The sequence below is a fragment of the Coregonus clupeaformis genome, unplaced genomic scaffold, assembly GCF_020615455.1.
Source record: "Coregonus clupeaformis isolate EN_2021a unplaced genomic scaffold, ASM2061545v1 scaf0096, whole genome shotgun sequence".
Taxonomy (NCBI): domain Eukaryota; kingdom Metazoa; phylum Chordata; class Actinopteri; order Salmoniformes; family Salmonidae; genus Coregonus; species Coregonus clupeaformis.
Genome location: NW_025533551.1, coordinates 407,239 through 419,296, shown reverse-complemented (window position 1 = coordinate 419,296; position 12,058 = coordinate 407,239). Strand labels below are relative to the sequence as shown.

The 12,058-nt window shown below is 38.4% G+C and overlaps 1 protein-coding gene across 1 annotated transcript; it reads left to right on the top strand.

Moving 5' to 3' along the window:
• Nucleotides 1-1,744: 1,744 nt before the first annotated feature.
• LOC123483373 (urokinase plasminogen activator surface receptor-like) lies at nucleotides 1,745-7,721 on the top strand. The gene is made up of 5 exons (XM_045213315.1): nucleotides 1,745-1,836; nucleotides 2,237-2,353; nucleotides 2,486-2,632; nucleotides 2,975-3,085; nucleotides 6,854-7,721. The coding sequence occupies exons 1-5, from the start codon at nucleotides 1,791-1,793 to the stop codon at nucleotides 7,054-7,056; spliced, it is 624 nt and encodes a 207-aa protein (XP_045069250.1). The 5' UTR covers nucleotides 1,745-1,790; the 3' UTR covers nucleotides 7,057-7,721.
• The last annotated feature ends 4,337 nt before the right edge of the window (nucleotides 7,722-12,058 follow it).

Below are 12,058 nucleotides of genomic sequence, written 5' to 3'. Positions count from 1 at the left end.
GCATTGTATATTTCCACACTATAAGGTTGTAATAATACTGTGAAATTGTAAAACATTTTGTGTAAGAGCTGTTTAAAAAGATCGCCTGAAATTTCAGCCTGCTTTGGAGGGATGGCGTTTTGGCCTGCCTGGGTCAATATGAGGCAGAGATGTCGAGAACTTACTTGTTGTGAGTAACAATATATTAATTATCTGGAGGTACAGTTTTCATGGGAGGTTTTATTAACATTCTGAGAACAACAATTATAGGTTATTTGAAAGTAATTAAATAATCAATCAATCAATCAATCAAATTGTATTTATAAAGCCCTTTTTACATCTACAGATGTCACAAAGTGCTATACAGAAACCCAGCCTAAAACCCAAAACAGCAAGCAATGCAGATGTAGAAGCACGGTGGCTAGGAAAAACTCCCTAGAAAGGCAGAAACCTATGAAGAAACCTAGAGAGGAACCAGGCTCTGAGGGGTGGCCAGTCCCCTTCTGGCTGTGCCGGGTGGAGATTATAATGTTCTGTGAACATGCTTCAATAATACTTTTAATAACACTGCTAGCTTAGGTTAATGGTTTTGAACTCCAAGCAAAAATAGGACACATGAAAATTAATTTGGTCAGACATTGATCACGCAAACAGATTTGTTTTATTTGTGGCATGGCGTCAGTGAGATTCAGGTGTGGTCAATTAGTGGGCGTGGCCATCACACCTGAACACACTTCAAAAGATAGAGGATAAAGAGAATGTTGTTGACGTTGAGAACGGAATGTATAATGTATGTTTTTCAATAACATTGTTAAAATGTTCTTTGAACGTTACTAATGTTTTCTTGTGGTTTTTATAGAAAGGTTTCTTAATGTTCTGAAAACATTACTTTAAATAGAGCCATGAGGAAAACCTGCAGAAAACGTTATACTGCTGAAATTCCAACAGAAGAACTTTGTTTCTTAACTTTCTCTGAACGTTCTGAGACATGACTTTAAATAGAACCATGAGGAGCATGCATCCTATTTGCAGGAAGGCCAAAATGCAAAGCGTTACATTTGGGTCAAAGCCAACACAACATTTAATTGAGTAACCCTCCAAATGTCCAAGCATGGTGATGGCTGCATCCTCTTATGGCTGTCATTGGCAGGGAGCAGAGGAGTTTTGTCAGCATCAAAGGGCAGGTATGGAGTGAAGCAAAGGTCTTAGGCCTGCTTCAGTCTGCATGAGACCTGACACTGGGAGAGAAAACAGTTTCTTACCAAGTCAAGACGGTGGAAACTCCTGAGTGTGACTAGGATTTAACTCCTTTTTATTTTTGCATTTGCTGTTATAAAATCAGTGTTTTCCTATCGCCAATGACAAAGGACAGATTTAATTACAGGAAATACAACAGCATACATAAAAATGAATAAAAATCGTATTCACAATGGGGCTGTCACATTTTTGACTGCAATGATCCGCAAAGTGTGCAAAGTTGGTAGAGGCCTATCCTAAAATAAAATAATATTTATTTGACATTTATTTTTATTTTGAAATTGTGAAGGTTTTGCAGAACATGGAGCAGTGAAACAAGTTAATGAATTTTAATTCCAGGATGTAAGACCACAGAAAACAAAATTTTACAAATGGTATGTGTTGCAACAGAACACTGTATTCAAAGCTCAGTTATTGAACTCAGTGGATTTCAATAGCTCTGTGAGTGTGTGAATGCTTCTAGACAAAACATACCACACCTCTAAATGATCACAGATAAATGCTGTAACTCAACACACCCTATATCATTTCACCTCCTTCAGCTCCAAGTCAAAATGTACCTTTTTGTACCCATCCTCGTGAGTGTGCTTCTTCCCAAAGGTAAGAGGACTATCTAGGCCATAGCCTACGTTTAACATGCTTTTCGATTATAATTTATTTTAAATGTCAAAATAGTACACAAAGAAAATCTCTAAATATGGCTATAGCCCATATCATTTTTGTATTACTTAGGCTACCTTTGGCTGCATTTGGATTAATTCTGCTTTGAAGATCAAGTTCAGCAATTATTATACTTTTTTTTTGCAATTTCAATTTAGCCTATAGCCCACAGTTTAGAACTATAATGAAGAATAAATAAATATATAACTCAATTTACCTTTTGAATGACAAATGCATTTCAGCCAAAGAAAACATTGTCCACGTTTTAGTCTATTATATCCCTGATAATTTATGAATGGAATTTCTAATAATGGGATGGTGTAACTTTTCACCTTCTCAGCATATTCACTCAAGTGCTTTGAGTGCATACCGGGAGTCTCGGGAACATGCACGGATAAGCAGATTGACTGTCCTAATCCAACCCAATGTGGAAACACGCGGATTACATCCTATGCGGGTAAATTAATGGAAGGTTAATTTAGCTCATAAATGTTAGCCAAACGATAAAACAAATATTTTTGGTTCATTTTATTACGTTTTAAAACTTTTTTTTCTTTTTCTTGACTCAACCTCTTCTTTCCATTTCCAGGTGATACAAAAGTAGTAGATGTCAACGCGAAGTCTTGCGCCGTGCCAACTGAGTGTTTCAGTGCAGCAGTGAACTTCGGAATCTCGCGCACTACGATCACCAGCAAATGCTGCAATACGGACCTCTGCAACTCCCAAAGCGTCCCTGGTAACTATCTCAATGAGAATGTATAGGCTATGTTAGTTTATAATAAATGCTACTATTAAAACATTCGATTTGATAGCATGTTGAAAGGTTGAACTGAAATTAATATTTTTAATTGATAGTTCTATGAGGAAAGTTTTAGTTGATGAATTAGACTAACTCAATTCTTAAATTGAAATACAACCAACAGATTTATTTAGCATAATTATTTAACGGCTGCCAAGTGTTTTCAACATAGAGGAAGAAGAATACTCGAAATAGGCAATTATAAGGAATAGAATGAATCTATTTTGATTTTGGTTTGTGGTGAGGTGGGAGTGAAAAGTGCAATCACTTATCCTGTAGAGTCCACTAAACCCACTCCTAATGGCAAGAAGTGCTTCACCTGCACCGGAACGGACTGCACGAGCGCTCTGAGCTGCTTGGGAGACGAGGACCGCTGCATCTCAACAACAGGTAGTGTGTCAGATTAATCGCGCACCGTTACCTGCACATTCTTTACATTCCTAAAGCCTATTTCTTTAGTCTCTAAGACTGGTATCATAGACTAGACATAACATAGTAAACGTAAATCCGGGACACTCAAATTAGTATGATATGTTATGTTTGGTTTAGTTACATCAGATAGAAGGTTAATTAAGGCAAAAACGTAAGGAGGGTGGTTGGTCAGGGTGGATGGGTGGGCATATAATGCTAATGTCTAGCAACCCAAAGGTTGCATGTTTGTAACTCATACAACTTTAGCATTTTAGATCCCTTCCCCTAACTTTTTAGATAACCCTTGCCCTAACTCCTAACCTTAACCCTAACTGCTAACACTAACCCTTACTGCTAGCTAACGTTAGTGTTAACCATCTAGCCACATAGCTAATGTTAGCAACAAATATTTTGGAATTGAAATCAAATCAAATTGTATTGGTCACATACACATGTTTAGCAGATGTTATTGTGGGTGAAGTGAAATGCTTGTGCTTCTAGATCCGACAGTGCAGTAATATCTAACAAGTAATATCTAACAATTTCACAACATATACCCAATACACACAAATCTAAGTAAGGAATTAATTAAGAATATATACATATATGGACGAGCGATGTCAGAGCGGCATGGACTAAGATACAGTAGAATAGTTTAGAATACAGTATATACATATGAGATCAGTTATGCAAGATTTGTAAACATTATTAAAGTGACTAAGATACAGTAGAATAGTATAGAATACAGTTTATACATATGAGATGAGTAATGCAAGATTTGTAAACATTATTAAAGTGGCTAGCATTCCATTTCTTAAAGTGGCCAGTGATTTCTAGTCAATGTCCATAGGCAGCAGCTAGTGTGCTAGTGATGGCTGTTTAAGAGTCTGATGGCCTTAAGATAGAAGCTGTTTTTCAGTCTCTCGGTCCCAGCTTTGATGCACCTGTACTGACCTCGCCTTCTGGATGATAGCGGGGTGAACAGGCAGTTGCTCAGGTGGTTGATGTCCTTGATGATCTTTTTGGCATTCCTGTGATATCGGGTGCTGTAGGTGTCCTGGAGGGCGGGTAGTTTGCCCCCGGTATTGTGTTGTGCAGACCGCACCACCCTCTGGAGAGCCTTGCGGTTAGGGGTGGTGCAGTTGCCGACTCAGGCGGTGATACAGCCCGACAGGATGCTCTCAATTGTGCATCTGTAAAAGTTTGTGAGGGTTTTAGGTACCAAGCCAAATTTCTTTAGCCTCCTGAGGTTGAAGAGGCTCTGTTACGCCATCTTCACCACACTGTCTGTGTGGGTGGTCCATTTCAGTTTGTCAGTGATGTGTATGCCAAGGAACTTGAAGCTTTCCACTTTTTTACACTGCGGTCCCGTCGATGTGGATAGGGGGGTGCACCCTCTACTGTTTCCTGAAGTCCACGATCATCTCCTTTGTTTTGTTGACATTGAGTGAGAGGTTGTTTTCCTGGCACCACACTCCCAGTAGGCTGTCTCGTCATTGTTGGTAATCAAGCCTACTACTGTTGTGTCGTCTGCAAACTTGATGATTGAGTTGGAGGCGTGCTTGGCCACACAGTCATGGGTGAACAGGGAGTACAGGAGTGGGCTGAGCATGCACCCTTGTGGGGCCCCAGTGTTGAGGATCAGCGAAGTGGAGATGTTGTTTCCTACCTTCACCACCTGGGGGAGACCCGTCAGGAAGTCCAGGACCCAGTTGCACAGGGCGGGTTTCAGACCCAGGACCTCAAGCTCAATGATGAGCTTGGAGGGTACTATGGTGTTGAATGCTGAGCTATAGTCAGTGAACAGCATTCTTACATAGGTATTCCTCTTGTCCAGATTGGATAGGGCAGTGTGCAGAGTGATGGAGATTGCATCGTCTGTGGATCTGTTGGGGCGGTAAGCAAATTGAAGTGGGTCTAGGGTGACAGGTAAGGTAGAGGTGATACGATCCTTGACTAGTCTCTCAAAGCACTCCATGATGACAGAGGTGAGTGCAACGGGCGATAGTCGTTTAGTTCAGTTACCTTTGCTTTCTTGGGTACAGGAACAATGGTGGCCATCTTGAAGCATGTGTGGACAGCAGACTGGGATAGGGAGAGATTGAATATGTCCGTAAACACACCAGCCAGCTGGTCCATGCATGCTCTGAGGACATGGCTAAGGATGCCATCTGGGCCGGCAGCTTTGCGAGGGTTAACACGTTTCAATGTTTTACTCATGTTGGCCACAGAGAAGGAGAGCCCACAGTCCTTGGTAGCGGGCCACATCGGTGGAACTGTGTTATTCTCAAAGCGGGCGAAGAAGGTGTTTAGCTTGTCCGGAAGCAAGACGTCGGTCTCAGCGACGTGGCTGGTTTTCCTTTAGTAGTCTGTGTTTGTCTGTAGACCTTGCCACATACAATGGGGAGAACAAGTATTTGATACACTGCCGATTTTGCAGGTTTTCCTACTTACAAAGCATGTAGAGGTCTGTAATTTTTTATCATAGGTACACTTCAACTGTGAGAGACGGAATCTAAAACAAAAATCCAGAAAATCACATTGTATGATTTTTAATTTACAGTTGAAGTGTACCTATGATAAAAATTACAGACCTCTACATGCTTTGTAAGTAGGAAAACCTGCAAAATCGGCAGTGTATCAAATACTTGTTCTCCCCACTGTACGTCTCGTGTCTGAGCCGTTGAATTGCAACTCCACTTTGTCTCTATACTGACGTTTTGCTTGTTTGATTGCCTTGCGGAGTGAATAACTACACTGTTTATATTCTGCCATATTCCTAGTCACCTTGCCATGATTAATTCGTAACTTATCGTACGTTTTGCAATTTGTAACATATCATATGAATTGTAATTCGTAACTTATCATACGAAATGGATTATGGACATCCACAAATTAATACATACAATACGAAATGTAACATATCATACTAAATGGAGTTCCCAGAATTTACGTACAGAATAATACGAAATGCTCTGAGACCACGTTGCAGAGTCTGCACATCTCATATGTATGCTAATATGCGTACTCTGAGGAATTATTGATATTCTGTGTGTTTATATAGTCCTGGCCTCTGATAGCATGCAGTTACCCTGAGCAAGTAATAACTGAATGTAGAGTATTTTAATTGAATGTGTCCTGCACTGCAATGAAAAGTTTCCCAATCTCCAAATAAACCTCCAACCTGTGGCATAACTGCAGCAACATAATTACTCCATGGCCCAACGTTTTAATTACGCCATGTGGTGATGTATCTTGGCTGTCAGTCAAACTCCTTAAAAGTGAAACTAACATGTAAGTTTAGGCATTCATTCCCAATGGTTAAGGTTAGGGCTAAGGGAGGGTTAAACTTAAGTTTAGGCATTAATTCAGAGTGGTTAAGTTAAGGGTTAAGGTTTGGGAAAGGCTTAAAACAAAAAAACAAAAATCAAGTGCCTAGCACTGGGATTGAACACGCGACCGTCTGAGCCAGAGACTGCGGCTTAAACGCCCTATCCCCCATCACAACAACCTAGCAACCCTACTAGATGGTAATAGGTGCTCACATTGCCCCTAGTGGACAGTATAGCTTCACATTTCGCCAGGTCCAAATGTAATCTGGTACCTACAGAATCAGCACCTCCTGGAGTATTCCATAAGAGAATGGGCTGAAAGTTTTATCCAATGTGCACTTATCAGGAGTTGACTGGACTTGCGAAGCATTGAGTCTTGTGAATATCAGTAACATTGTCTTTTGTGTGCTGCTAGTGAACGTGGGTGGCGAGAAGATGACAATGAAGGGATGTGCCTCCAAGATAATCTGTATGGGAGAAGTGTCAGGAGCTCTGGGGCCCGCCATGGGCGTGGACATGAAGTGCTGCGAGGGCAACCTGTGTAACAGTGCCCAGGGCATCGGACTGAGCCTCCTGCTCCTGGTGACATCCATGGTCTCTGTCGCCCTGTTCCACTGAGAGGCACCATGCTTTCACCTCCTCTCCTCTCCTCTCCTGGCCATGGCCGCGTACTGTTTACTAGTTTCATCGTAACTGGAGCCTCCCTGTCATTGTACACCCCCAGCCCATCTCCCCACTCCCCAGCTCCAGTCTCCACTATTCACCTGTTGTGTGTGTTAATAATGGATGTTATTGAATAGCCCCCTTTCACTAGACGCTTCACATTGTGTAGGGTTAACTCAACCTCTCCACCTCCACTAGCCACCTGTGGAATGCACTATAGTCATTTCATTTTAGGGACAGCTCTCGCAAAAAAATACACCCACAACAACCCACACCCACACCTACATCCATCCCATAACCCCTACACACACCCACACCTGTCCTCTTCTCTCCTCAAGGTCCTATGAGTCAGTGAGGCATGGATGTTTGGCGAGGCATTTGCCAATCTAAACAAGTGTTGTACATTGCTTCAAATCATTGGCATTGCTAGCTTTCACATGTTGCTAACATTCTGAATAATGTAAAAAAGGCTATTGAATCCCATTTTTAACCTGGCAGAAATATATTTTAAATGAAATATGTCACTGGATGTGTACGGTGTTATTGTATTTGCTATGCCTAATTGATGAACAAGATGAATTCTGCAAATTAAAAAGATTAAAAGTATATGAATTACTGTATAGATTTTCTGACTCTTTATTCTCACAACCTCCTGCTTCCAAGTCCAATGAGGCAATTAATAAAAATTTAATAAAATAAATTCCACAATATTATTTACAAGATTTAGTTGAGGTTTAGGATTTAGTGAATGGTTTGTCCCAAATACAAGGCTTTCAGTTTTTGAAATACTTATAACTATCTTATTACTTGCCACCCATTCTAAAACTGACTGCAGCTCTTTGTTAAGTGTTGCAGTGATTTCACTTGCAGGGGTAGCTGATTTGCATAATATTGAGTCATCAGCATACATAGACACACATGCTTTACTCAGTGTAGGTCATTAGTAAATATTGAGAAAAGTAAGCGGCATAGAAATCTGCCCTGGGGAATGCCCTCCTTTACCTGGATTATGTTAGAGAGTTTTCCATTAACATGCTATTTACAGAAAGTTGTGGCTTGAGCAACTTATTTACAAGTAATAACTTTGAGAACTCTGCACCATTGGCATTTCACACTTTAGTTGATCACATTACAGTAATACATTTACATTTCAATAAAATGTGTAATGCGTAATGTGTAATTAATAGTACAACATTGTTCAGTTTTAAAATGAACATCAAAACATTTGAATAAGCTAAATATGAGGAACAATATCATATTATATATCAAAACTTCAGCTGCAGAAAAGGATGATGGGAAATATGCAATTTTTTGTGCACATGTGTTTTTGAAAGTATACTGTAAATATATTTTGTGGACATTTAAGTTAAATATACTTTTTTTAAAGAAATGAAAGATATGAAAAAGGATACTCTCAAGAAGCATGTTCCTCAACTGTGCAATAAACAATCGTTATCATTGTCAACTTTCTCTGCACTCTTCTGAACAGCAATTCAGAAAATACTTCAAAACTCATTATTGGCAATGAAACTAAAGTGCCTTGCAAAAGTATTCACACCCCTTGGATTTATTCACATTTTGTTGTTACAAAGTGGAATTAAAATGGATTTAATTGTCATTTTTTGTCAACAATCTACATCAAATACTCTATCAAAGTGGAAGATTTCTATAATTGTTTTGGAAAAGATTGATAGAAATGAAATAACTAAAATACAGTCGTTGCATAAATATTCAGCTCCCTGAGTCAATTCATGCTAGAAACATTGTTGGCAGCGATTACAGTGGGGAGTCTTCTTGGGTAAGTCTCTAAGAGCTTTACACACCTGGATTGTGCAATATTAGCCCTTTAATGTTTTCATAATTCTTCAAGTTCTGTCAACATGTTGGTGCTCATGGCTAAACAGCCATTTTCAAATCTTGCCATAGGTTTTCAAGCAGATTTAAGTCAAAACTGTTACTTGGCCACTCAGGAACATTCACTGTCTTCTTGGTAAACAACTCCAGTGTAGATTTGGCCTTGTGTTGTAGGTTATTGTCCTGCTGAAAGGTGAATTCTTCTCCCAGCAGGTTTTCCTCTAGGATTTTGCCTGTGCTTAGCTCCATCCCATTTATTTTTATCCTGAAATACTCCCCATTATTTGTCGATGTCAAGCATACCCATACCATGATGCAGGCACCACCATGCTTAAAAATAAGGCGGCAGTTACTCAGTGATATGTGGTGTTGGATTTGCCCCAAATATAAGGCTTTGCATTTAGGCTAAAACTTTTTTTAGCAGTATTACTTTTGTGCCTTGTTGCATACAAGATGTATGTTTTGGAATATTTTTTCTTCTGTATATTTGTATTGCTATTTTCACTCTGCCATTTAAATCATTATTGTGGAGTCACTACAATGTTGCTGATCCATCCTCAGTTTTCTCCCATCACAGCCATTGAACTCTGTAGCTGTTTTACAATCACCAATGGCCTCATGGTAACATCCCTGAGCAGTTTCATTCCTGTCCTGCAGTTCAATTCAGAAGGACAACTGTATCTTTGATGTGTCTGGGTAGTTTAATACATAATCCACAGCAGAATTATTCACTTGACCATGCTTAAAGATATATTCAATGTCTGATTTGATATTGTTACCGATCTACTAATCACTGCCCTTTTATGAGTCTTTCAAAAGGCTGTCCTGGTCTTTGAAGTTGAATCTATGCTTGAAATTCAACAGTTGACTGAGGGACCTTACAGATGTTGTATGTATGGGGGACAGAGGAAGGATTAGTCATAAAAAAATAATGTCAACCCCTATTATTTCTATGATTTGTTAAGCCACATTTTTATCCTGAACTATACTGAACAAAAATATAAACACAACATACAACAATTTCTAAGATTTTACTGAGTTCATCAGTCAATTGAAATAAATTCATTAGGCCCTAATCTATGGATTTCACATGACTGGGCAGGGGTGCAGCCATGGGTAGGCCCGGCCTACCCACAGCAAAGCCAGCCCCAGCCAATCACAATGAGTTTTTCCCCACAAAAGGGCTTTATTACAGACAGAAATGTTAAAGTGCACCTGTGTAATGATCATGCTGTTTATTCAGGTTCTTGATATACCACACTTGGATGGATTATCTTGGAAAGGAAAAATGCTCACTAACAGGGATGTAAACAAATTAGTGCACAATTAGTGTATATTTTTTTCAGTATAATTTAGGCTTGCCTAAACAATACTGAATACTTATGCAAAGACTATATTTGAGTTGTTATCTAAATCTTATTCATCTTTATTTTATAAATCTTATTCATCTTTATTCATCTTTATTTTGACAAATTAAAATTAAATCAAATTTAATCCCAAATTTGTAACACAATAAAATGTGAAGAAATCCAAGGGGTATGAATACTTTACAAGGCACTGTATACTTACAGTGTACTTGATCACTCACAAGTAGAGTTTCATTTAAAGAAATCAATACTTCAATTTAAAATCAACTCCAAGTTTAATTTGAATGAATATACTAAATTAAATATACTAAATCACAATTAAAGCGTTTGAAATTGAAGTACAGTTTTAACGAGTGTGATCAAGTTTAATGATAGTGAACATATAGTATTCTTAAAGACTGAAAAACAAATAATTTAAAGTACACTTCTAATAAGTGTATAGAAGGTTAATCATAGTATATTTATAAAACTCTAAAAGACTGAAAAAAAGTTCACCTTTAATACGTGTATTGAAGTGTGATGATATTGTATTTATAGTATACTTAAGATATACTAGAAAAATACATCTCGTATTTGAAGTATATTATTATAATTTTTTGTATATTTAAGTATACTTTAGTATACTTATAATATATTAAAATATATAAATTTTTTCCTCTTGGGGCAGGATGACTAATATCTGACAACACCTTTTTAATTCTATGTGTTATGCATTTTGCTAGGATTTTTGCATCACAATACTGACGTGTAAAGGGCCTCCAGTCTTTTAGATAGCCTGGATCTTTATACTTACCACCTGGGTCCTATTTCAGTAATAGTGAAACCAAACATTCTTGCAGAGGACCTGATAGTTTTCCATTTCTATAGGTGGTTAAAAGGTTTTATATACTGTACCTCAACTGGTATGTTTTCCCTGGCTTAAAGGCTTTACTTGCATCAAGAAGTTCCTCCTCTGCAATTTGGCCTTTACACAAGTCTTTCTGTACAGCTGTTCATTAAAAAAACTTCATTCAAACATATGTTTAAAGTACTTTGCTTCCTCTTTCAAAAGATAATTTGGTGAATCATGGTGAATCATTTCGAACAAGTTTCTGTAAATTGTTTTTGGTAGCATTTCTATGTTGAAGATAAAAAAAGTATTTGGTGCCCGATGTTACCTTACAGCCTTATTCTAAAATGTATTAAATAAAACTGTTTCCTCATCAATAAAAAAAAAAGGGAAAAGTGAAGAGACTATAAATATGTGTATTTTATACAAAAAAACAACAACTAAACAGTACATGTTGGATATTATTACTAGGTTTGTTTTGTTAGTGAATTGACAGCTACTGTCCTATTTTATAAAAGGCAAGATGTTATGGGTGTAAGATGGCACATTGATGCCATCTCTTGGTAAATGTTAATTACTGCAACACCAGAGTTTTTACCGGTGTGCTTGATATACCCGGATGAATTACAATGTGCTGAACAAGACTGGTTACTCTCATCAATGACTCTGTCTCGTCATTTAACATCCAAACAGCTACTGGTGTTACACATCTGGCTAAAAGACTACTGTGGCTCTGTTGGCATAACTTTTATAGATCACTTTGACACCTTTTGGAAACAGAAGATGCTCTACAGGAATGACGGAGTCCATCCAAATCATCTTGGTGCCTGGACCGTGCATTTCAAGGCTGCATTGAGACAATGACTTAGCAATGACCCAAGCCCTGCTCAGATAATCCCTACCATTG

Bases quoted from the DNA above. Each gene is read 5' to 3' on its own strand.
- LOC123483373 (XM_045213315.1), top strand. From the start codon at position 1,791: ATGTACCTTTTTGTACCCATCCTCGTGAGTGTGCTTCTTCCCAAAG. The intron at 2,633-2,974 runs GTAACTATCTCA...CTTATCCTGTAG, and splicing joins CAACTCCCAAAGCGTCCCTG to AGTCCACTAAACCCACTCCT. The intron at 3,086-6,853 runs GTAGTGTGTCAG...GTGTGCTGCTAG, and splicing joins CCGCTGCATCTCAACAACAG to TGAACGTGGGTGGCGAGAAG.